Below are 24,034 nucleotides of genomic sequence, written 5' to 3'. Positions count from 1 at the left end.
AATTTGCTATAACGTGGATGAACCAAGAGGACATTATGTTAAGTGAAAGAACCAGACAGAAAGAAAAATACTGCATGATCTCCCTTATATGTGGCATCTTAAAAAAAAAATTCAAATCTATAGAAATAAGATAATAAAACAGTGGTCACCAGAGGATGGCAGGAGGGAAGGAAAAAGGGAGACCAAAGGATACAAAGTTGCAGATATGTAGGATGAATTAAGTCTAGAGATATAATGCAGAACATGAGGACTATTAATAGTATTGTATAGTACACCAACTATATATAATACAGTATTGTATTATATAATAGGTTGTTGCACCAACCTATTATATTTGGGATATTTGCTAAGAGTAGATTTTATGTGTTCTTGCCACATACACACAATTAATTTGATTATAGTAACCATTTCACTATACCATGTTATACATCTTAGATATATACAATAAAAAAACACTTTTTTAAATATTGAAGACTTAAATAGTAAAAATATAATAGAAAATACTGTAAATCTAATAAAATCCTTTAACCTTAATACTTACTGATGTTGTATGTAAATAAATCACCTCCTTACTGGAATTCTATAAACTAAATTTTGGTGATGCCATGATCACAAACCAAGCATGCTTCTACTTTGTTTTGGACTCTCATTTGCTTTAAACTCTTAAACAGAAAACTTTGAGAGAGGCTAAGGTTTATGTAAAATCTCATGTAAAAGAGTCAAAAAGCTATTAATTAACTAGTATTGTTAGGAAAAAAATATGTGTTAAATTATTCATACAGCCTACAACTAAAAATATATTCAACCAGATCTCAAAGTAGTGAGGGCAAAAAAAGAAGTTAAATAAAATAACATTTAATAAATTAATTGTAATATACTGTATTAAAGAAATGTACTATGATTAAATATCACTAAATAATTGATTACTGATCAGAAATAATTAGTAAGTTCGAAATATTAAACCTAAAACATTAATTTCATGTTGTGATTCATCTTCAATTTATTTCTTTCGGTTATTTTATATAGAAGTATTTGCATTATTTTAAAAAGGTTATCTCTCAATATATTACTCCTCTGATCATTTATCTGACTTATCCTTCCCAGTATGATTTTTACCAGTGCTTGCATACATATGTTCATTCACCTGTTGAATCTTTTCTGTGCTGTTACAGAATATGTAAAAATGAGCAAAGATGTTAAAGAAGGTAAGCAAAAGGCAGCAATGGTACTATAGAGGATACAAAGGTGAGCACAAAAATATTACATAAAATACAAAGATGATTCAAAATAAAGTACAGTGAAAAAAACAGAAGAAAAAACCCATGAGTAAAATAGCAAAAATAAATAAAAATTTAAAAGGTACCAAAACACTCTATTGTACAGATTCAGAATTCTTGCCAAATGGGTTTTTGAGTCAGGGCATCTTGGAAAGTTTTCATAAGGAAGGTACAAAGCAAGACTTGCAAAGAGAAATATTTTAATAATCAGATAAGAGGGTGAGAGAGCCTGCTGACTCAGTTCAAAGTTCATTGCAAAGGGAGAAGAAAAAGAGAATAAATACTTAGGAAAGACTTACTTCAGGAAACCTCAAGTTATGTTTCAGTTAAACATGACATGCCTAGAAAATTAAGAAACAAGACAATCTTTTAAAGGGACAAGTGAGCCAGTCTATGTTTCCATTTAATTCAATAAGCAACAGGGACCAAAAAAAGGTTTCTGAACACGAAAGTGACATGATTGGAGCTGTGTGCTTTAGAAAGAAAAAAAGCTGGTAGTGAATGCAATGTAAGGATTGACACAGAGAAGTGCTAGAGGCAAAGAAAATTATTAATACATAAAGCCTATTAACAATCCAGAGATTAGAAATCAGAACCAAAACTGGGCTAATAGGAGTTGGCCTCGACAGGAGAGAAAACATTCAAGAACTTATAGAGGGTGAACTTCAAAACTTGAAATATTCAGTGGACACAGAGAGCAACTGTGAGGAATTAGAAAAAAGATAATTTATATTATAAGCCCAGATAAAGAGTAAAGGTTTTTTTAAACAAAATTGGAACTTCAGTAGGATCTAATTGTTAGGAGAGATGGGATCGGCTATTAAAAAAATACACACACACACACACACACACACACACGATAAGGATATACTGAATCATGTACCAAAAAGTAAAAATATTATGCTCATATATGTAAAAGAAGCTTTTTATTTGAAAAACAGAAGGTTGGAGGGCTATTTTGAGTACTTGCTATTAAACCTGTCAGTGGTTATCATTCATTTAGCAATATTCTAAAAACATCATATCAAATTCCATTTTACCACTATGCTATTTTAGTGTTTATGGTCAAATATTGAGTTTGACTACAGATTTGGTGAAGTAAATAACACCTACCTTACTGAGTTGTACAACAGGTTTGTTTGAAAAACCACTGTAAAAAAAGATTTTATCAAAATTGAAAAAGCAAATAAGTATCAATAGAATATTTTTCATAAGCCATTTTATTTACGATAAACCATATTTGTCACTAAATTTATATTCAACGTTAAAAATAACCAAAATGTAACAGTAATAGTCTGATAGTTTTGCTACTTCACTCACAGTAAATAGCACTTATAATAGAGCATTCGAAGCTGAATCATTAATGCAGCAGAAAGTGTGAATTTAAAATGAATGATTACACCATAAGAATCATTTATTCATGACCTACAGTAAGGCCAGAATTAACTTGAATTAACAACCTGATAGACTATAAATAGACATTTTGTAATAAACAATCTTTGGAAAGACTGCAAAAAATGTACTATTTACTACAAAAAAACTCATATCTGGTTAAATTTTGTATTTCGTTAAGCAGTGTATTTAAATATATTTATTTATTCATTACTAGATTAAGTACAGTGTCTACATCCTAAAGATTTTTAAAATGGTATGCTGTGTTGATGTGTTTTTTGATCCTATATAAAATGTAATTAGACAATATTTCAAATTTAGTTCCCTTCCTGTGTAATTTAAACACCTACTATTTATAAAAGTATTAAGTAACCATGTGTTTTCTACTGAAAAGTTACATTATCTGAACCTATGTTTAAAATTAACCTTTTCAAAATCGTGTAACATAGTTGTATCTGTCAGAAAAATATTCATGTCTGAAATTTAAGAACATACCTGTTAATCAAAGACTCCTTTAATTTTCTTGTAGACTTGATGTCATCTTTTGTTTTGTATCTTTTATTGATTTGGCTTATCAAGGATTCTGCTGCATTGGTAAATTCTTTCCCTTTTGACTTTTCTCTCTGAAAAAATTTGTAAGTTACTTTTAAACTCTACCAGTTAAACTTCAAAGGAAAAATAAAGGCTGAAAAAAACTTTTAAGATAAATTGGTTCTATTTATACCTGCAAAGAGAAATAGAGTCAACCAGTAAGTTTGAGCTTTGTTAGGCATTAAAATAACTCAAATTTTTTTTTTATTATACTTTAAGTTCTAGGGTACATGTGTACAACATGCAGGTTACGTATGTATACATGTGCCATGCTGGTGTGCTGCACCCATTAACTAGTAACTTACATTAGGTATATCTCCTAATGCTATCCCTACCCCCTTCCCCTACCCCACGACAGGCCCCAGTGTGTGATATTCCCCTTCCTGTGTCCAAGTGTTCCCATCGTTCAGTTCCCACCTACGAGTGAGAACATGCAGTGTTTTTTTGTCCTTGCAATAGTTTGCTGAGAATGATGGTTTCCAGCTTCATCCATGTCCCTACAAAGGACATGAACTCATCCTTTTTTATGGCTGCATAGTATTCCATGGTGTATATGTGCCACATTTTCTTAATCCAGTCTATCACTGATGGACATTTGGGTGGGTTCCAAGTCTTTGCTATTGTGAATAGTGCCACAATGAACATATGTGTACATGTGTCTTTATAGCAGCATGATTTATAATCCTTTGGGTATATACCCAGTAATGGGATGGCTGGGTCAAATGGTATTTCTAGTTCTAGATTCTTGAGGAATTGCCACACTGCCTTCCACAATGGTTGAACTAGTTTACAGTCCCACCAACAGTGTAAGTGTTCCCTTTTCTCCACATCCTCTCCAGCACCTGTTGTTTTTAACAGAACTGTACAGAGTGCTTTGTAGACATTTTTTAAAATGTTTCTACCCATAAGAATAAAAAACTGAAAAAAGGAGAAACCATTTCTTTGAAAAGATCAATAAAATTGATAAACCTTTAGTCAGGTTAACTAAGAAGAAAGAGGAAAAAAAACCAGAAATTACTATCAGAAATGAAAGAAGGGCCATCACTGCTGATCACATAGACATTAAAATAATAAGTCAATATTATGAACTCCATGCCCGCAAATGTCATAGGCTAGATGAAATGGACCAATTCCTTGAAGACACAATCTACCAAAACTTATGTAAACAGAAATAGATCATCGGACTAGGCCTATATCTATTAAAGAAATGGAATGAATACTTGATATCCTACCAAAACACCAAAAGGAGTTCACTTGTGAACTCTATCAAACATTTAAGGAAGAAATTATGCCAATTCTCCACAATCTTCTACAAGATAGAAGAGTAGGAACTACTTCCTAACTTAGTCTATGAGGCCAATATCCCCTTAATACCAAAACCAAAGACATTACAAACAAGTATAAGTACAAACCAGTATCTCCCATAAACACATACGCAAAAATCCACAACATCAGCAATATTAGCAAATCAAATCCTACAATGTATAAAAAGAATTATGCAACTATTACCAAGTGGAATTTATTCTAGGTATGCAAGACTGATTCAACATTTGAAAATTAATGTACTCCATCATAACAGGCTAATTTAAAATAATCAATCAACCAATATAAATTGATACACAAAAAGCATCTGACAAAATCCAACACAGATTCACGATAAAAAACCCTTAGCAAACTAGGAATAAATGGAAACTTTCTCAGCTTGATAAAGAACATCTACAAAAACAGCTACAGCCCTGCACATTGTGCACATGTACCCTAAAACCTAAAGTATAATAATAAAAATAAAAATAAAACAGTTACAGCTAACATCACACTTAATGGTGAGAAACGAGATGCTTTTCCTACTAAAATCAGAAACAAGGCAAAAATGTCCCCTCTCATTGCTTCTTTTTAACATTGTTCTGGAATTCTTAGCTAATGCAATAAGACAGAAAAAGGAAATAACAGGTATATTGATTGGGAAAGAAGAAATAAAACTGTCTTTGTTCACAAATGACCTCACTGTCTATGTAGAAAATCTCAAAGAATTAGCAACGAAACTACTGGAAGTAATAAGCAATTGTAGCAAGATTGCAAATTACAAGGTTAATATGCAAAAGTCAACCACTTTCTTATAAACCAACAATGAACAAGTGAAGTTTGTAATCAAAAACACAATATAATTTACATTAGCACTGCCAAAAGAAATACTTAGATGTATATCTAACAAAACATGTACAAGAGAAAAACTACAAGTCTGATGAAAGAAATCAAAGGAGATCTAAATAAATGAAGAGATATTCCACATATATGGATAGAAAGCTCAATACTGTCAAGATGTCAGTTCTTCCTAACTTGATCTATAGATTTAATACATTCCTAGTTGAAAGAACAAACAAGTGGAGCACAGGGGAGTGGTAGGGCACTGAAGCTATTCTGTGTAATACTGTAATGGTAGATATGTCACTTCACTACATATTTGTCAAAACACACAGAATGTACAACAAAGCATGAAGCCTAATGTAAACTGAGCACTTGAGCTAATAATCATTATGTATCAATAATGACTCATCAATTCTACCAAATGTACCACAGTGATGCAAGATGTTAATAGTAGGGGAATGGGTAAATGGGTATATGAGGAATCTCTATACTTTCTACTCATTTTTGGGACTAAAATTGCTCTAAAAATAATTTTTTTTAAAGTAAAAGGACTACAAAATAAGAATTATTCTCAGCATAACTTAGATAACTTAGTTTTAATAAACTCCAATAGTCTTCTTAAAGATACGAGGTCTGATTTTATATTTACTTTTCTCTGGTTATCAGGCATATAGGTTTTTTAATTGTAGTAATATACATAAAACTCTAGTAAACACAAAATTTACTATTTTAACCATTTTTAAGTCCATATGTTCTTATATATAATAGGTACTAAGTTATTAATGTCCCCTCCCTTAAGATTATCAGAGTGGTTTACTTGTCTTGATAGAAATGTACCAAAAATGAACCTTCTCCAAAATACTGTATGATTTCAGAAATTCCAGTATAATTGGAGCCAGCCTGGGAAATCTGTGCCACTGAACTACAGAGGTTACTCTGGGGTGATCCAATGAGTAGAAAGACAGTATCAGACAGATGGCTACCTTAGAAGACAGTTATCATCTAGCACCAATTAGAATGATGATCATTAAAAAGTAAGGAAACAACAGATGCTGGAGAGGATGTGGAGAAATAGGAATGCTTTTACACTGTTGGGAGTGTAAATTAGTTCAACTGTTGTGAAAGACAGTGATTCCTCAAGGATCTAGAACCAGAAATACCATTTGGCCCAGCAATCTCATTACTGGATGTATACCTAAAGGATTATAAATCATTCTACTATAGACACATGCACATGTATGTTTACTGTGGCACTATTCACAATAGCAAATACTTAGAACCAACCCAAATGCCCATCAGTGGTAGACTGGATAAAGAAAACGTGGCATATATATACCATGGAATACTATGCAGCCATAAAAAAGGATGAGTTCATGTCCTTTGCTGGCACATGGATGAAGCTGGAAACCATCATTCTCAGCAAACTAACACAAGAACAGAAAATCAAACACCATATGTTCTCACTCATAAGTGGGAATTGAACAATAAGAACACATGGACACAGGGAGGTGAACATCACACACTGGGGCCTGTTGGGGGGTGGGGGCCTAGGGGAGGGATAGCATTAGGAGAAATACCTAATGTAGATGATGGGTTGATGGGTGCCACAAACCACCATGGCACATGTATACCTATGTAACAAAACTGCACGTTCTGCACATGTACCCCAGAACTTAAAGTATAATAAATAAATAAATAAAATAAATAGGTAGGTAGGTAGGTAGGTAGGTAGGTAGAGACAGTGATTCATGGAACTGGTGGGAAATTCTAAATAGGATACAGGTAGTGACTCTATGAAGGACTGAAGACAATTTCTGAAAACAGGAAGTTGATTTTTTAAAAATCAGAGCACAGCTTAGAAAAGATTACTAGGTTTTGTGCTCCCAGAAAAAAAAAATGACTAGCTCAGGGAAATTATGTGAAATTATTCAAAATACCAAAGAAAGCAATTTAAAATTTAAATTTAAAGACAGATCTTTGGACAAAAAGAACCTTATTTCCCCTGGGACTGAGGGAAGTAAACAGCAGCTAAGATGAGAAAGAGAAAATAACATATTAGGACCCAAGAAAAAAAGCGACCCAAAAGAATATGATTAAAGAAGAAAACAGCCAAATTAGGCATAAAAAGTGAGCTGCAGGTGTAAAAAATATTTTAAAGGAGGGTGGTCAAGACAAATTAAATAATACCTAATTATATACAATTGCAAATTATCTTTTAAATATAATTTGCACATTGAGAGGTTACACTGTGTGAACATTTTACATTGACTAGAAATTTGACTACCCAGGTATCAGCATTACTACAAAAGATAAATGAAAATAAAAGCCTATAAAACCTGGATTATTTTAGAAATATCAAAAAGCAGATTGCATTACTTGCAGTGGAAATGTATTCTAATTAAAAAATTTTTCTTAATCTGCATTTTGATAGTTAAGAAAAAATTATTTACCCATAACTGTTACAAAAAAGTAAAATTTTCTTCCCTGGAAGTATGGTGGCAAAGTAGCTAAAAATGTCTTAGAGATGTTCTCCAGAGATGATTAATCTGAAAAAGAAAGTGGGAGCTCTAATAATGAGTAACAGTTACAATAGAAGACAGTCTCTTCCAACCCATTTACATACTTTCTTGCAAAACCTTGTCAAGGTTAAATGCATTCATCCAAAAAATATTTGAGATGCTACTGTGTATAAGGCTGTGCTAGGACATGCAGGAAAACAAATGTTGAATAAAACATAGTCTATGGTTACAGTCAAAGAGAGAGAAAAAATAACCATTTATTAAAAATAAAGGTAAGAATTATAAGAAATGTACAAACAGTTCTATATCCAAGTCAAAAGGAAAGAGTGGGAGGAACCCAAAAAGAAGAGATAGGAACTGCACGGTTCATTAATTCTATACATATTTACATTTCTGATATGTGCCTAGTATTGTTCTATCAGAGCTACAAGGGAGAGGTGAGGAATTCTGAGAGTCTGGGCACTGAATTAAACAAGGTATTACACATGTTAAATGTGTAGCAATTAAGTTTCTTTCTTTATGTTATCAAGTAGGCATCTTATGGATATGCAGAAATCAAAACACACTGAAAGCTCACCATTTTTTTTTGTTTCAAATCCCAGGAATTAAGCCCAGAAGTCAATTCTTTCTCTGCTTTTCTATGACTTTGCATATTTTTGCTAGCAGATGGATTTTTATCGCAAGTAGCCGTATTCACATCTTTTGACAATATGTATTTCTTCCTATATATCAGCGATTCTTCAATTGTCTTATTTAGGAGAACCGATTTAAAAGTAGTTTCAGATTCAACAGGCCAATCACTCTGCTTAGCATTTTCAGTATTTTTCTGCCCTGAATATTTAGGATGATTTTGTTGTCGATTGTGTTTCTTGCAAACTTCTGCTTTATCTGTTTTGATATGGTCGGTTCGTTCTTTCTTATATTTCACTTTTCCTGTTCCTTCAGAATTATGATCAGATATTGAAGAGGATGATTTTTGTTTAGTAAGTTTATTTATAACAATATCTATTGGGGAAAATGAGAAATTCTTTTTAAATTAATAAGTTGACAATATGTAAAATTTGTTAAATTTGTTTTAATACTTATTAGACATTTGAGGAAATTAACGCTGAACTATTACATATAGATAAAACTAAGTTTCACCTTGATTAAATGTGTCTCCTGACGAAGTACTTGCTCTTTGGTTATTACATAGTTCAATGTTTGTTACAGGTGTCCAACATGCCCATTTGCTGTGCATTTTATTTCGACAGATGTTGTCTAAAACACCAGGTAATCTAGAAAATAAATTAATTTGCTTAATGTTACAAAACATTAGCCTATGACTTTAAGATCTTGATTTTTAATGTAGTCAACGGTTACTGAAAGCAGTTACTTATGTGAAAATAATGTGGAAATATATCTTATCTTACATGTTCTACTGTATATTTAAACTAAGTTAAATTTCTACACATTCATTGTTTATACATTTTAAAAATCTCATTCATTTTAAGTCTCTCCACTTGAAAAGAGTTATATTGGACCATGTGGGGAAAAAAACCATATACATAATTCCCCATTGTGCTGTCATAACACTTGAGAGATGATTAATACTACATTCTAATCATATAAAGTCCTTTTCCTCCAAATCTGTTATATTCAGTAAAAACAGCATTAGTATAGACTAAATGATTTGATGGTTTTCTCATTCTTACATAGTATGATCACTTTTTTCCACTGCCTGTGAATCTGGCACAACATCCTGGAGTTCACCTAAATAAAACAAATATTATAATATTTTCATTTTTTTTCATGCAGTTGGCAGGGGGATAGGGAGGTTAGTATAGAAATCTATAAAGGTTCACATATTGGGATGTATGGATTGATCGATTTTGCATCCTCTCTCTTAAACCCAAACTTCTAGCGAACAAAGGTTGTATATTTCCTTGTAACCTCAAAAATTCCTTGCACAAAGTCAAACAAATTCTTTGTAAATCTTTTTCAAATCAATGAAAGCCAGTGGGGTTAAAGGGAAATACAGGGAGAAGTATATACATTTTCTAAAACAATGACTAAATTAAACCACAAGGTACTTACTAAGATTTTGGTTTGGGAATTCAACGTTCTTGTTTTCTGTGTTTTCTACACACTTAGCAGTTTTGATATGCTATAAACACAGGAAAGATGTTAACGTAAACTTAAGATGTTACATGAAAACAACTTAAACGTAAGAGTATTAAGGTTTGAGTCTTTTAAAATAAACCTGCCTTGATACGAAAAGTTGGATACTACTTTTATATATTTCATAAACGTTATGCCCATTTTTGAATATTCCCTATACTGAAACACAAGAAGAAAACTGTCACTGCAGACGAGGCAGAATATTGCATAAATTTTCTGATCACATCCACAGCTAGCATAATAATTCAATTTTCATCTGTAACTGACAATTTCTAGACTCTCATGAGAAATCTCTCCTGCTGCTGTTGATTACATAGCCTGCTTTATCGATTTTGATATGGTCCATTCTTTCTTTCTTATATTTCACTTTTCCTGTTTCTTCAGAATTATCATCAGATATTGAAGAGGATGATTTTTGTTTAGTAAGTTTTTTATTTATAACAATATCTATTGCATTGCCCAGGTAACTTCTTTCCTACAGCAAGCTTCCCTATTTCCATAGCCAGAGATACACACTTAATCCAGATCCAATACAAATCTGCCACTATTATCAGAAAAATATTCCCTTTAGTCTAAGGTATTTTGCCTCATCCTGGCTGCCTTTCCTTCTTACTCTAGCCAGTGATTCTCCACACTAGGAGGGGAACATTATGGAAATACGCAGGTGTGGTTTGGCTTGTCACAATGACAGAGGGGTTCTCCTGACAATAGGTAAGCACAATCCTAGCTAGGATGCTTATCATCCTACAACATTTAGGACCATGTCGCACAACTGAAAAATAATCCCCCTATTAAGAAACACTTAGACAACTTGAACCATTAACTTTGTCTATTTTCTTTTAATATCTTCAACTCTCATACTCTATCTTTCTGCCACATATCCATTTAAATTAAAAAAATAGAATCCATCATCTGTTCTCATCTTACTATTAACACCAAGGCTACTAAGCTTTGAGAAAATTGTACATATTTATGAACATATTTATGCTATAAAATTCATAGTCATATTTAAACTGGGTCCTCAACATTGTCTAACACTTATTCTTAGGCCTCTCCATTACCTTGCACACAGTTTTACATGTCCCTGAACCCTGTACTTCAACAGATCTCCAGGAGAAACTCACCATCTTCACACTTCAGAAAAAAACAAAAGCTATTAGATGTTCCTCCTTTACAAGCTTATCTGCATTGCTGATCACCTCCTGTTTCTCCAAGAAACTATTCTCTCTTATCCATTCCTGCTCTGTCTTTTCAACTACCTGGAACAAATGCCCTTCTCCTCGATATCCATTTGACTCTTTATTGACCTTTCAAAAGTCAATTCACTCTCCGTATTTTCTTAAAAAGCATCTCCTGATCTTCACCCTCACCTCTAGCTATGGGGTTAGGCACTTGACCCTCTACTTGGTTCCTACTGCAGTCTATATGTGTACATCTGAGAATGCTTATATAACGTAGTATCTAATTTTCATGCTAGATTCTGAGGAACTTAAGGACACAGTCCACTTGTGTCTCACATTCCTATACCAGAGCCTTCCCCATAGCAGTCACTAATTTGTATAATAAACTAAATAATTATGGCAGGTTTGTTTATGCTTCCAAATGTGTAAATCAAGTTATAGTGAATTAATATTCATAAGTCTTATTGTAAGCACAGTAAATGCGTCATATGCCAGAAGGACCCTACTTTCAAGGGCAATAAATGATATTTAGGGGAAAAAAGGTAATACTTAAAATGAGACACTTGCAGCTTGCAAAAGGAGTTAGCTCAATACACATTTCCACAATTACTTGAAAAAAATATTTTAAAAATACTTTCAAGGTAAAGTTACTTTGTCTGTATTATCTCTTCTATGTCTTCCTTCTGATGGTCTAGATTTCAGTGATGCAGCATTATCCACTCTATTTTCTGATGTTTGAGAAACACTAGGTTTCTCTGCAGAACTCGTCATTTGCAGTGGTGGTTTAATTCTTCTTCTTCGTGGTGGTATTGCTAAAAAGGAGGGCAAGGATTGCAGATTTTTCTTTTTTTACCTATTGCTATTATTGAGGTACTTTTCCGATGAGGAAGGTAAGAAACAAACATTCTTAGATGGTTCCCAGGTTTCTGGCTTAGATAAATAAGTGAATATAGATGCCATCTACCAAGATAAAAAGTGAAGGAAAAATGTGCAGGAAGGGTGGAAAGATTAATTTAATTTTGGACCTATTAAGTTTGAGGAGCCTGTCAGATACTAGGCAATTGGCCAGTAGGCAACTAGATTTTTAGAACAGGTCAATGTTAAGTTGTCATATAGACTAAGACTTTAACTAGTACACAGTATCAGTTTTTTTTAAAACTTTTATTTAGCTCTTAGTATCAGTCACTGTTTAAAGTTTCACTAGATTACTTATTAAATGAGTGATTTTTATTTAATACTCTAAACAACTTGATAAGACAGATACTTAAGTGCCACTTATAGAAAAAAAACTTGTTCTAAATTTAGCTAGAGGATATCTGTACAAAGTACACAGCTGGAAGTGGGGAGCTAAGTCCACCCGGCCTGGTTCAGTGTTTTAACCAGTAAGATATGTTGTGTCCTGCTTAAATGATAATAAATTATTAATGTCGAATATTAGTATTTTGAACACTGTTCTGTTCATATGTTAGCATTATACTTTTCTTCCCATTAGAAGACATTTGTGGTTCATATTTTATCAATTTTTATATACCAAACTTATCCTTTATGTAAATTATGTTCAGAATTGCCTTAAATTAAAAAATGCCTGCTTTAAAATAATTGTTAGAAATCTTTTAAAACTATAAAACTTACATGTGTTGCTGAAAAGTACTGGACTTCTCATAGTGTATCTGTCTGCACCAGAAACAATCATTGATGCTTCAGACATTTTTCTTTTGCTAGGAGTAATTTTCTGAAACCATGATGAAAAACAACCACTGTAAACACAGTCTTTTTGGAATTAAATATCCTACAATTTTACTTATAACATTTTGCCTTGATACATGCCAAAGATATATGTTTTTTAAATAAACAACACAATATCCATAAATTTCCATGTTATAGGCTGATATGAAAGGTTCATCTTCATGTTTGGTATTAAATAAGTAGCCAAAACAAGTAAGGAACATTGTTTTAAAGAATATTTATAGAATATCTATACCTATGAAGTACAGTACCTTTATATGCTAGCTGAAAATATTTTATCAATATTGAGTTTATCTAGTTAACCATAGCTTGCAATTTCCTATTCTATATCATGAGGATAATGTTTGGATTACATATTTATATAAATTATTTTGAGTGCTTTCATGTTAAGCTTTCTCCAAAATATTCACACATTTTTGAAAATTGTACTAATAATCTGTGAAGACTAAACTGGAGTGAAGTAGCTGCAGGAATTCATAGCCTCAGTGGCACATAATATAGTGGTTCCAATAAAGATTTGTTTTCCCCCATATCATCTCACACTGATTTATAAGAGGGACAGAAGTAGATAAGCAGAGGCAGGGACTACAAGAGACAGGAGTTTCAGAGGATGCCATATTAAGAAGTAGATGGTGACATACTGCATAGAAGCATAAAAGAGCTGGTTTTAAGACACCTGTCCCTAGAACAGGGGAAAAAATGATACAGTTGTGAGTGGGTATGTATATGAAATGTGAGGGAAGGATGGAAAGGATAAAAGAAAATTCTAAGATTAACTAGAAAACAAGCTTCTGAGCCAACAGATTTTTCTTAGAGAAATTAAGTTTTTAGTGGCATAGTGAATGGGACCTGAACAGTTATTTATTCATATAAATGCTTCAAACAGTTCATCCTTATTGAAAACAGAGCACAGGTATTTAACAGTAGTATGGTGTTTTTCAAACTTTGGTGTGCTTAAGACCTTTCCAACAGTTTAAGATTCAACAGATTTAAGGTGGGGCTAAGAATCAGCATTGTTAATAAGCACCCAACACGATTCTGATATAAAGACACCAAAAATAGCTTTCATGTGCTAATTATCTAGGGGAAATAAATGACACTTTTAATTGAGAACAAAAGACTAAAAAACAAAATAGTAACATAAACATGCCAAAATATATGGAAGTGCCTGTGAGAGTTATAGTTACCTAAAGGTGAGAGATTAGTAAAAACTGAAATAATTAGGCAAAGCTCCACAAAGAAATCAAAAAATGGGCCAGGCGCAGGGGCTCATGCCTGTAATCCCAGCACTTTGGGAGGCCGAGAAGGGCAGATCAGCTGAGGTCAGGGTTCGAGACCAGCCTGGCTAACAAGGAAACCCTGTCTCTACTAAAACAACAACAACGACAAAACAAAACAAAAATTAGCCAGGTGTGGTGGCAGGTGCCTATAATCCCAGCTCCTTGGGAATCTGAGGCAGGAGAATCACTTGAAACCAAGAAGCAGAGGTTCTAGAATGCGGAGGTTGCAGTGAGCTGAGATTGCACCACTGCACTCCAGCCTGTGTGACAGAACGAGACTCCATCTCAGAAACTAAATAAAAAAGAAAGAAAGTGGAAGAACAGTGTGGTGATTCCTCAAGGATCTAGAATCAGAAATACCATTTGACCCAGCAAATCCCATTACTGGGTATATACCAAAGGATTATAAATCATTCTACCATAAAGACACATGCACAGGTATGTTTATTGCAGCATTATTCACAATAGCAAAGACTTAGAACCAACCCAAATGCCCGTCAATGATAGACTGGATAAAGAAAATGTGGCACATATACACCATGGAATACTATGCAGCCATAAAAAAGGATGAGTTCATGTCCTTTGCTGGCACATGGATGAAGATGGAAACCATCATTCTCAGCAAACTAACACAAGAACAGAAAACCAAACACCCCATGTTCTCACTCATAAGTGGGAGTTAAGAACACATGAACACAGGGAGATGAACATCACACACTGGGACCTGTTGCGAGGTGGGGGCCTAGGGGAGGGATAACATTAGGAGAAATACCTAACGTAGATGATAGGTTGATGGGTGCAGCAAACCACCATGGCACGTGTACACCTATGTAACAAACCTGCATGTTCTGCACATGTATCCCAGAACTTAAAGTATAATAAAAGACTTCCTACAAAAAAAAGACATGTAAAATGTTTTAAAAGGAAAGCAAAAAAAAAGAGAAAGTGAAAATGAACAAGACTTGCAAATGTAAGTAGGCTTTAGATGGGTAAAGGTAAAAAAAGAAACAAATAATGTTAATGAAGATCTACAGGCATGAATGAACATGGCATGCAAAGAGACAGTAAAGCAAACTACCTTACAAAAGGGGAGAATACATACTACAGTTTTAATAGAAAGGGTAAAATTAAATTATAGAAAGTCTCAGAACTGAGCCAAAATTTATTCAGTCAGTGGGATGAACACAGAAATCACAAAGCTTTTGGAGTAGAAGAATGCTATCAAGATACTGATATTTAAGGAAAATCGCTGATTATATGGGGTATCCCATAGGATAAAACAGTGGTGACGAAGTCCTACGAGGAGGCTACTGTATTAACCTAAGTGTGCTGAGATGAGTAATGGTAGACGAAATAAGAAAGAATGGATGTGAGACATAGATACTATGAAAGAATAATCACAAGCACCTTGGTTCCAGATATAAGGGGAGAAGAGGCTGGAAAAAAAGCATATTGCCAAAAAATTTAACAGTAGTATTACTGAAATACAGACAGATGCAGATTTTAGGCAAAAGACAAAATGTTTGAGCTTAGACTTCAGGAAAGGTCTTGAAGAGACATACAAACGGAAATACAGAAAAACAAGTAGAGATGCAGCTATAGAATTTTGAAGAAAAGTCTGCTACATTTTAAGAGCTCACATTATGAACATGAAGGAAGCTCTCTAAGAAAGAAGGCAACAAGATGTTCCAAAAGCTGGATATCAAGGTTTTGGGTTTAGAGCAAACCTACCAAGAGGTATGGAGAGAAAGTTTTTCTGATGCAGTAATAGAAGCAGAAAGGGTACTGTGGTATACAATGGAAGCTGAAGGAGTGGACCTTAAGAAACAGAGGGCTATCGACAATGTCAAGTGTCACAGCAAGGTATGGTGGTAGGAGTTCCATTTATGAGAAATTGTTCTCTTGGATGTGACCTAGAGGAGGTCCTTCAATGGAAGAGGAAGAAAAGGAGTAAAAGAAAGAACCTCATACTTTTTTTTCCTCATGCAAATAAACAGAACATTATACATTTCTATTCTACATTATAGCCAAATGCAATGATAGAACAAAAAGGATACATTCAAGAAGCAGGTTATCTTACCTACCTCTAATTTGTAATTTACAACTGTAAAGTATATCTTGTTCTAACCCCTATACATGTACACAATTTGCTAAGACACACACTATCTTGTTTGCATTTGTCAAAGGTAGGAGAAAAACTCTGAAATGTGATTGATCAAGGCCAATAATATATAAATTCTAGATGCTTCTTTCTCTACTCATATATAGCAATGATTTGATCAATGGTAGTTTTATAAGCCAGTATTTTGACACCATCTTTACCTCAAGCTGGCTATTATTTCTATTCTCTTTGTTACTGTTTTTGATATATTTTGAAGGTTTAGCAAATTCCTTTGGGGACTTTGATTTTTCCTTTAAACTAACCAGCTCTTCTCCGACTGGTGAGATTTGACTTTCTGGCACTAGAATCTGTTGGAGAATATGAAAAAAAAAAGTATTTAAAACTGCAAACCACTGAAAGTAATCAACAATCACTGGATGTCTTAACAAAGCTCCTACTCATCTCATATTTTCAAATATCAATTATTTCCCTTTTCTATCCATGTGCTGTTATAATTTTTACAAAGTGATCCAATAAAAAGTATCCATGTTTTCAAACTCTAATAGACATAAAAGAAGCTTGGCATTAATGGAAGGACATTTATTGCTTTTTTAAAGTTTTAAAGTTACTAAACTGATATTTATTAATAACCCTACTCTTTACACTAAAATTATCATTAATAACATGTTTAAACATCATATACATTTTATTGGGGTATGTTTATATTGAGACCATTTGTTTTCTATATATTCAACCTCCAACACCACCTTTATTACTGTTCTATTAGTTATGGTTAAACTTCGCCCAGTGATAAGTCTGAGACATACCTGTGATCCAGTTGCATCAAAAAGTATATGCAGCGACGTTTTGGCAACTGAAATACCTTGTTTTCTGATAGATTCCTAAAATTAAATCAATTCACAGTAATGACATTTTCTTCATTTTCTTTCCATTTTTTCATGTCATTTTATTTCCATTTAATGTAATTATTTCCTGTTTTCTTCCAAAATTGCCAAATATCCCAGATAATTACTTTGCATATATGAATACCTTCTCAGAACACTTCAATTACTCCCCATTAACCAGTCACCTTAGCTTGTCATTTGTGAGGAACAAGGGTTCCTCACAAATACATCTAATATTATGCAACATAAATCTTTTGCACTATTCAAATTTGTCAATTGAATATCTCCCCCAAAACATCACATGAATTGTCACCTTAGATTCTCAGTTAATCAGTATTTGGCAGATAATGTCTTCCACATGCCTGGAAAGTATTTTATCTAAATCCTTTCCTTCAACTTCAAAGGCCATTTCAAGTCCCATATCTATAATAATGCTTATCTCCAAACCTGACTCTTTATAAGCATTCACTTTCTTCAATGATCTACAACTCTTGTTCCCTATGCCATTATTTACTTCTTCTGATGTATCATGTGTGTAATTCTCAAGACGTTTAAAATCTTGAAAAAAGTGCTTTCTCTCATTTTACTTTTTAAACACCTAGCAGAAATTCATTAAATGTTTTGAGCCGCTGCTGCTAATTTTGTCATCTGAGATACTTTGTAATTGATAGTATCAATAGATATGACTAACAAGCTAATGACTCTTCAACAGTACAAATTTAAAGAACTAAAATCTACATTTTAAGAATTCTAGAAAGGAAAAAATGCAATAAAACTGATAACCCCAAACTGTTTCCAGAATTATGAAAATAGTAAATATTTATTAAGTTTAAAGACTTACCCTTTGTTTATTTGCACCAAAAATTTTTTGAGTCACATTAGTGATTTCTAGTGATGCATCAAAATACAAAAGCAATTCTTTCCCTTCTCTTTTGCTAATTTTTACTATATTTTTCAGAATTATTGTCAGTAGCTTCTTTGATTCTCTCACTGTATACAAACAAATAACACTGATTAGTTTATGTTTCTATGATACTACTCTGCAAGTATACTATAAATAAGACATGGATGTAGCATATTAACTGAATCAAAATTCAAATTCTCAATATTGAACAGTGTTTAATCAATTCTGGCACTACTTACCTATGTAAATCAATCAAGTCAATTTAGCTTTCCTAGTCTCATTGTTCTTATCTATAAAATACAGGATATGGCTATAACTAATAAGATAGAATCCTAAATACATTCTGGACCCTAACAAATTCTTAATAAAATATTCCTTGAACACATCTGAGAATACGGTTTTCTTAATTTAAAAAAAGCAAACAAAAACAATAACTTTAATTCCATATAATTACCATATTTCTAGACATACACATATAAACATTTCTATTAAATCCACAGTTGTTATAACATGCTGACAATAAACAACATCTGACAAAAATTAAGTGTCAGGAAATTGGGAGGTGAAAAGGATCCAGCACTTGGCCTCAATGAACTTACCAATCCAGTAAACAGAGAATACAGCAAGTACCAGTTTATAAGAAATAGTCACACTCTCCCTCCCTACAAAAGTTACCAAAAAAGTACCTGGCACCTAATAAATGCACCTGTATTATAGACCAGAGGCCACCATGCTCCTGTCCTACTTGTGGCAGGAATTCTATTGCTGGATGAAAAGTCTCCAACCCTGCCCGCAATGTACTTTTGGGCAGAAGAAAAACACTCTGAGGGAGCAGGATCACACAAAGTAGGGAAATTTATCTCTACATCTGAAAAAGCTCTGCAGGCCACGCCATGATGTGGCCTAAGGGACAAATGTCCTACAGGCTATGAAATGTCCTGATTCTTATGAGGCCTGCCCAAGCAGAAAATGTTTTATTTGCTTTTGCAAATACATGCTCATGAAACTTTCACAGTAATGCCCTTTGAAGGTACTAAGAATTAGCAATTGCTTGAAAGTGGTAACCACAGTTTCAAACTCAAAGAGCGCTAGTGGTTTTTAAAACTTAAACAGTGACAAGTTTTCAGGTTTCAGAGATGAAAATTTAGGTGGCTTTAAAGATGATAATGTTTCATGTTTTGATGAAAATTAAAACATTTGTAATTCTTAGGTCTATTTCTGCTGATTGTTTTATTCCTCTGATATGCATTTGACTTTTTTCTATAGCTTACTGTAAATTATATTAAATGTAATATTTGCTTTAACTCCTTGCTTGCACATGGTATTAGAACTACTTCAAATTTATTATTTTGCTGAATGCTTTGTGCCTATTTGTACAAAAATTTGTCTACCTATGCTATGGCTACTTACATAGAAATTTATGAATATTTATTATATTTTAATGATTGCTTTGTTGAAATTCCTGATATTTGCTCTGTCTGGACTATATAATGGCTTGGTTTCCTTTTTAATTACTTAGTGTTACTGAGATACAAAAGAAAACTTTGTTTTGTTGCTTGCTATAAAATCCAAGTATTTATGGATATCAATATATCAAGATTTTATAACATAAGAATGAATAGAAAGAGAAGGAAAGAGTAAAAACTATTCTCTCAAAATTGGCTATGAATGGGGAGAAAAAGACAGCTTCAGGAAGACATAGGATAAAAGTAGGCTTTTTGTTTTATGATGTTGACATCTGAGCCCATTGATATACTGAGAGAAAAGAGGTACTGAGAGAGAGGAGGAAGACACAAGAAATATGAATTGATGGAGCAAAGACTTGGAGAATGTGTGTGGAGAACTGGGAGAAATTACCCTTCAACAAGAGTAGATAAATATCTTCTGTTTACAGGAGAGATAAAGGAGGATACAGATGCAAAGATGTTTGGAGATGGAGGGTCTGAAGGGCCAAAATATATAAGTATTCTTACCTGAAAAATTCATGTTCTTCTGAATTACCACATCATAGTGAAAGCAAAAAAGGCAAGGTTCTTAAGGATAACTTAAAAATTTAAATAGCAGCTGTTAGAGAACTGGAGAGGGATGGCAACTATGGACATGGAAGACTGCCAAGAAGCAGTGAGAGTCCAAAGTTGGAAGCTGGAGACTTCCACTTCTAGGGAAAATGTAGGATATTGTGGCAGGCTAATATCCTGTTTTAAAAAATCAGAAGGATTAAAATATCATATGTTTAAAGGTGTCAGAGAGCTGTACATGTAACAAGATCTCTGGCCTTTTTTTCTCTAAGGAAATTTGCTAATTCTGTTTGTAGGCTTAAGAAGAGAACCTCTGCTGGAGAAAAGAAGACAAGCAAGTATTTAGTGAGCAGTAATGCCTGGAGTAACAAAGAGGACACTTAAAAGCTTTAAAGGCATAACTAATTTTCCCTTCATTCTGGGGCAGCACAAGGAGCTGGACCAAACCTGATAAAAGGCAGAGGTAACTCTCTAACAGTCTCACGGGCTTGGAATCAATGTACTGCCTGATACAGGTGTCATCCTCAGGCATATACTCAGTGTCCTGCTCAAAATATGTGCCAGATTTTGGACTGAGTAGAGTGAACGGCTGGAGAGCTGAGCTGGAAACCTCTAAGAGGCAGAACTGTATCTTCCACAGTCTCTCAGGTTCAGAAGACGCAAATCTAATAGGCTCATCATCAACAGACTGGGATGGCCACACCTGAGTAATAGAGGCAAACAAGACAAAGAGTAAATTTAAAACTAGAACTAAACACAGACCAACATCCATGATTGGATCAGTCCTTCAGCCCCTCTGCCTAAGAAGAAAAAGGAAACTCTTCTGGTGGAAGAATTATCTGAAGCATCTATCGTTCCTGTATATGCATTATCTATCATAAAATTACTTGACATCCATAGAGACAACAACATATGACTGATCAAGAGAGGAAACAACAGATCTTTTTAGAAGAAGACTATGTTAGTCTGTATTAGTCTGCTATAATGGAACACCTGAGGGTGGGAAACTTATAAAAAAAGATTTATTTGGCTCATAGTTCTGCAGGCTGTACAGGAAGCATGGTGCCAGTATTTGCCTCTGACGAGGGACTCAGGAAGCTTTTAATCATTGCAGAAGGCAAAAGGGGAGTAGGCAAATCACATGGCAAGACAGGGAGCAAGAGAGAGATGGGAAAGTACCATACTCTAATTAAATAACTAGCTTGCCTGAATTAACAAGAGAAATTGTCACCATGAAATAATTATAGAAGAAAAAATAATCCCCTTCACCCTCAACACCAACATCATAAACTAGGCAAATATATCTGCTCTTATAATTTCTACTAACATTGTACTGAAAATTATACAGCCAGTGCAACAAGGCAAGATAGTAGGAGGGACTGACCATAAGAAGTGTTAGAAAGGATGTAGAACAAATGGAAGTCTTATAAACTGATAGTGAAAATGTAAAACGGTAAAATCACTTTGGACAACACTTTAGAAGTTTCTTCAAAAGCTAATCATATGCCTATGGGGTCTGAACTAACCACTGAACTCCTCAGTATTTACCTAAGAGAAATAAAAACATATTTTCAGAAGTAATTAATTATACATGAATATTTACAGCAGCATTTCATAATAGCTAAAAACTGGGAACATTACAAATGCTCATTAACAGGTGACTATAGAAACCAATTGAAGTATATCTATACAATGGACTAACACCCAGCAATAAAAAGAATAAACTACTGATACATGCAACATGCTTGAATCTTTTTTAAAAAAAAGTGTTCTAAAAGAAAGAAGCTGGACAAAAACTGCTACATACTGTATGATTCCATTTATATAAGCTCTAGAAAATGTAAATGTATCAAAGATAAAGAAAACATCAGTAATTGCCTGGGGGTAGAGTAGAAGGATGGATAGATTAAAAGTACAAAGAAATTTTGGGGGTGATATGTTTATTAACTTAATTGCCATGATGGTTTCATGTGCATAGACAAATATGAAGAGTTATCAACGTCCTTAATCTGATGAAGGTTATCTACAAAAGACTTTTGGCTAACATCATACTTAATGGTAAAATACTGAATGTTCTGTCCTAAGCAAAGATTGGGAAGTAGGCAAAGATGTCCACTTTTATCACTTCTATTCAATTTTGCACTGGAGGTTCTATACATTGCAATAAAGCAACAAAAGGAAAGGAGGGAGGGAGTGCATAAGGATCAGAAAGGAAGCAGTAAAACTACCTCTTTTGCAGATCCCATGACTGGTAAAATTAAAGATCAATTCTATTTATAAACATATAGACTGAATACTTGGGAACAAATTCATCAAAAGACTTATACAATGAAAACTATGAAACGCCATTGAGAGAAATCAAAGACCTAAACAAATAGAGATACACCATGTTTATAAACTAGTTACTACTGTTAACATGTTATTTCTCCCCATATTGATCGAAAACCTGAGTCATAATTCCAGCAAGCAATTGATAAACCAATTCTAAAATTTATATAGAAGCTCAAAACATCTATAATTTCCAAAACAATATTTTAAAAAACCACAATGTTGGAAGACTTATACTAACCACAAATCTACCATAATCAAAACAGTGTGCTACTGACATAAAGAAAAGCAGACCTATGATAAATAGAACAGATTGGAGGACCAAGAAATAGACACTATTACAGAGTCATGATTTTCAACAAAGAAACCAAAGAAATCCAGTGGAAAAGAAAAGCCTTTACAGCAAATAATCCTGTAATAACTGCATATCTATGTGAAAAAACGAACCTCCAATGTCTACATCATACCTTAATCAAATATTAATTTGAGATTATAATACTCCTAAACATAAAAGCTAAAATTATAAATTTTTTGTGGAAAAATAATAGAACATCTTAGTGATTTAAGAGTCGACAAAAATTTCTTGGGTCACAGAAAGCAATAACCATAAAAATAGATCAAGTAGATTTCAAAATTTAAAACTGCTCACCAGATATCATTAAGAAAACGAATAAGCAAGATACAATTTTGGAGAAAACAGAACATATATATGTCAAAGGATTGGAATCTAGGATACCTAAGAACTAGATAGTCCAATAAAAAATGAACAAAATATTTAAAATATATACTTTACAAAGGAAAATATATGAATGGCCAGAAAGCACATGAAAAAGTGCTCAGTATCACTAGTCATTAGAAAAATGCAAACAAAAAACATAATGAGATATTATTAAATGTCTATTGAAATGACTAAAATATGTCTTAATATCTAAATTTGTAATCATACTAGTCTGATTTTGTCCACTAGTGTTATGCAGTTCCAGTTATAGGATTGGAGAAACCGGATATTCAGATTTAATCAAGCAAATGGGATGGAAGGTCAGGAGCCTTGAACATAGAGACAAGAATGACAAACTGGATCACTGGTTTTAGACTAGACAGGGAAGGAAGTAAGTACAGGGGTACAGCTGGGAGATTAGTAGGGAAACATGGGATCAAGGTATTTGATGAATTTCTGAATGTGAACATCTGAAAATACTGATTTTGCTTTCATTAGTCTGTTTTCTTAACCCAGAAAGATGTAACATTTGTTCCATATGGTAAGAATTAAGAAAATTATTAGAAAAAAACAAGTTTAATACCTTCAATGCTGTATATTTGTACTTTTTCCTCTGGCACAGTAACTGCTTCCCATTGATGGTCCTTAAATTTAAAAGCAGGTTTTGGCCATAAATAATTTATTTCTGATTTACAGTTTCTTTAAACATCAAATTTTAAGTTACATGAACTATCAATTTTTTTTGCTAGTCACTAAGTAACTAGTTTAT

The 24,034-nt window shown here is 33.3% G+C and overlaps 1 protein-coding gene across 4 annotated transcripts in view; it reads right to left on the bottom strand.

Moving 5' to 3' along the window:
* LOC116463381 (synaptonemal complex protein 2) overlaps positions 1 to 24,034 on the bottom strand; it is a 100,596-nt gene that overhangs the window by 50,002 nt on the left and 26,560 nt on the right. For all 4 annotated transcript variants that reach the window (XR_009212036.1, XR_009212035.1, XR_009212037.1 and 1 more), the window contains 12 exons: positions 23,849 to 23,909; positions 18,139 to 18,287; positions 17,220 to 17,294; positions 16,614 to 16,760; positions 12,898 to 12,997; positions 11,917 to 12,077; positions 10,001 to 10,070; positions 9,619 to 9,676; positions 9,068 to 9,201; positions 8,502 to 8,929; positions 3,165 to 3,292; positions 2,391 to 2,427 (listed from right to left, as the gene is read on the bottom strand). Coding sequence is in view for 1 of the 4 variants with exons in the window: in XM_032146464.2 (XP_032002355.1) it covers positions 2,391 to 2,427; positions 3,165 to 3,292; positions 8,502 to 8,929; positions 9,068 to 9,201; positions 9,619 to 9,676; positions 10,001 to 10,070; positions 11,917 to 12,077; positions 12,898 to 12,997; positions 16,614 to 16,760; positions 17,220 to 17,294; positions 18,139 to 18,287; positions 23,849 to 23,909 (1,548 nt within the window). In the remaining 3 variants the exon portion in view is untranslated. The remainder of the gene's footprint in view (positions 1 to 2,390; positions 2,428 to 3,164; positions 3,293 to 8,501; positions 8,930 to 9,067; positions 9,202 to 9,618; positions 9,677 to 10,000; positions 10,071 to 11,916; positions 12,078 to 12,897; positions 12,998 to 16,613; positions 16,761 to 17,219; positions 17,295 to 18,138; positions 18,288 to 23,848; positions 23,910 to 24,034) is intronic.

The sequence above is a fragment of the Hylobates moloch genome, unplaced genomic scaffold (assembly GCF_009828535.3).
Source record: "Hylobates moloch isolate HMO894 unplaced genomic scaffold, HMol_V3 SCAFFOLD_34, whole genome shotgun sequence".
In the NCBI taxonomy this organism is placed as follows: Eukaryota; Metazoa; Chordata; class Mammalia; order Primates; family Hylobatidae; genus Hylobates; species Hylobates moloch.
Note: the sequence above shows the minus strand (reverse complement) of the source record. Positions and strands in the feature narration are given on the sequence as shown.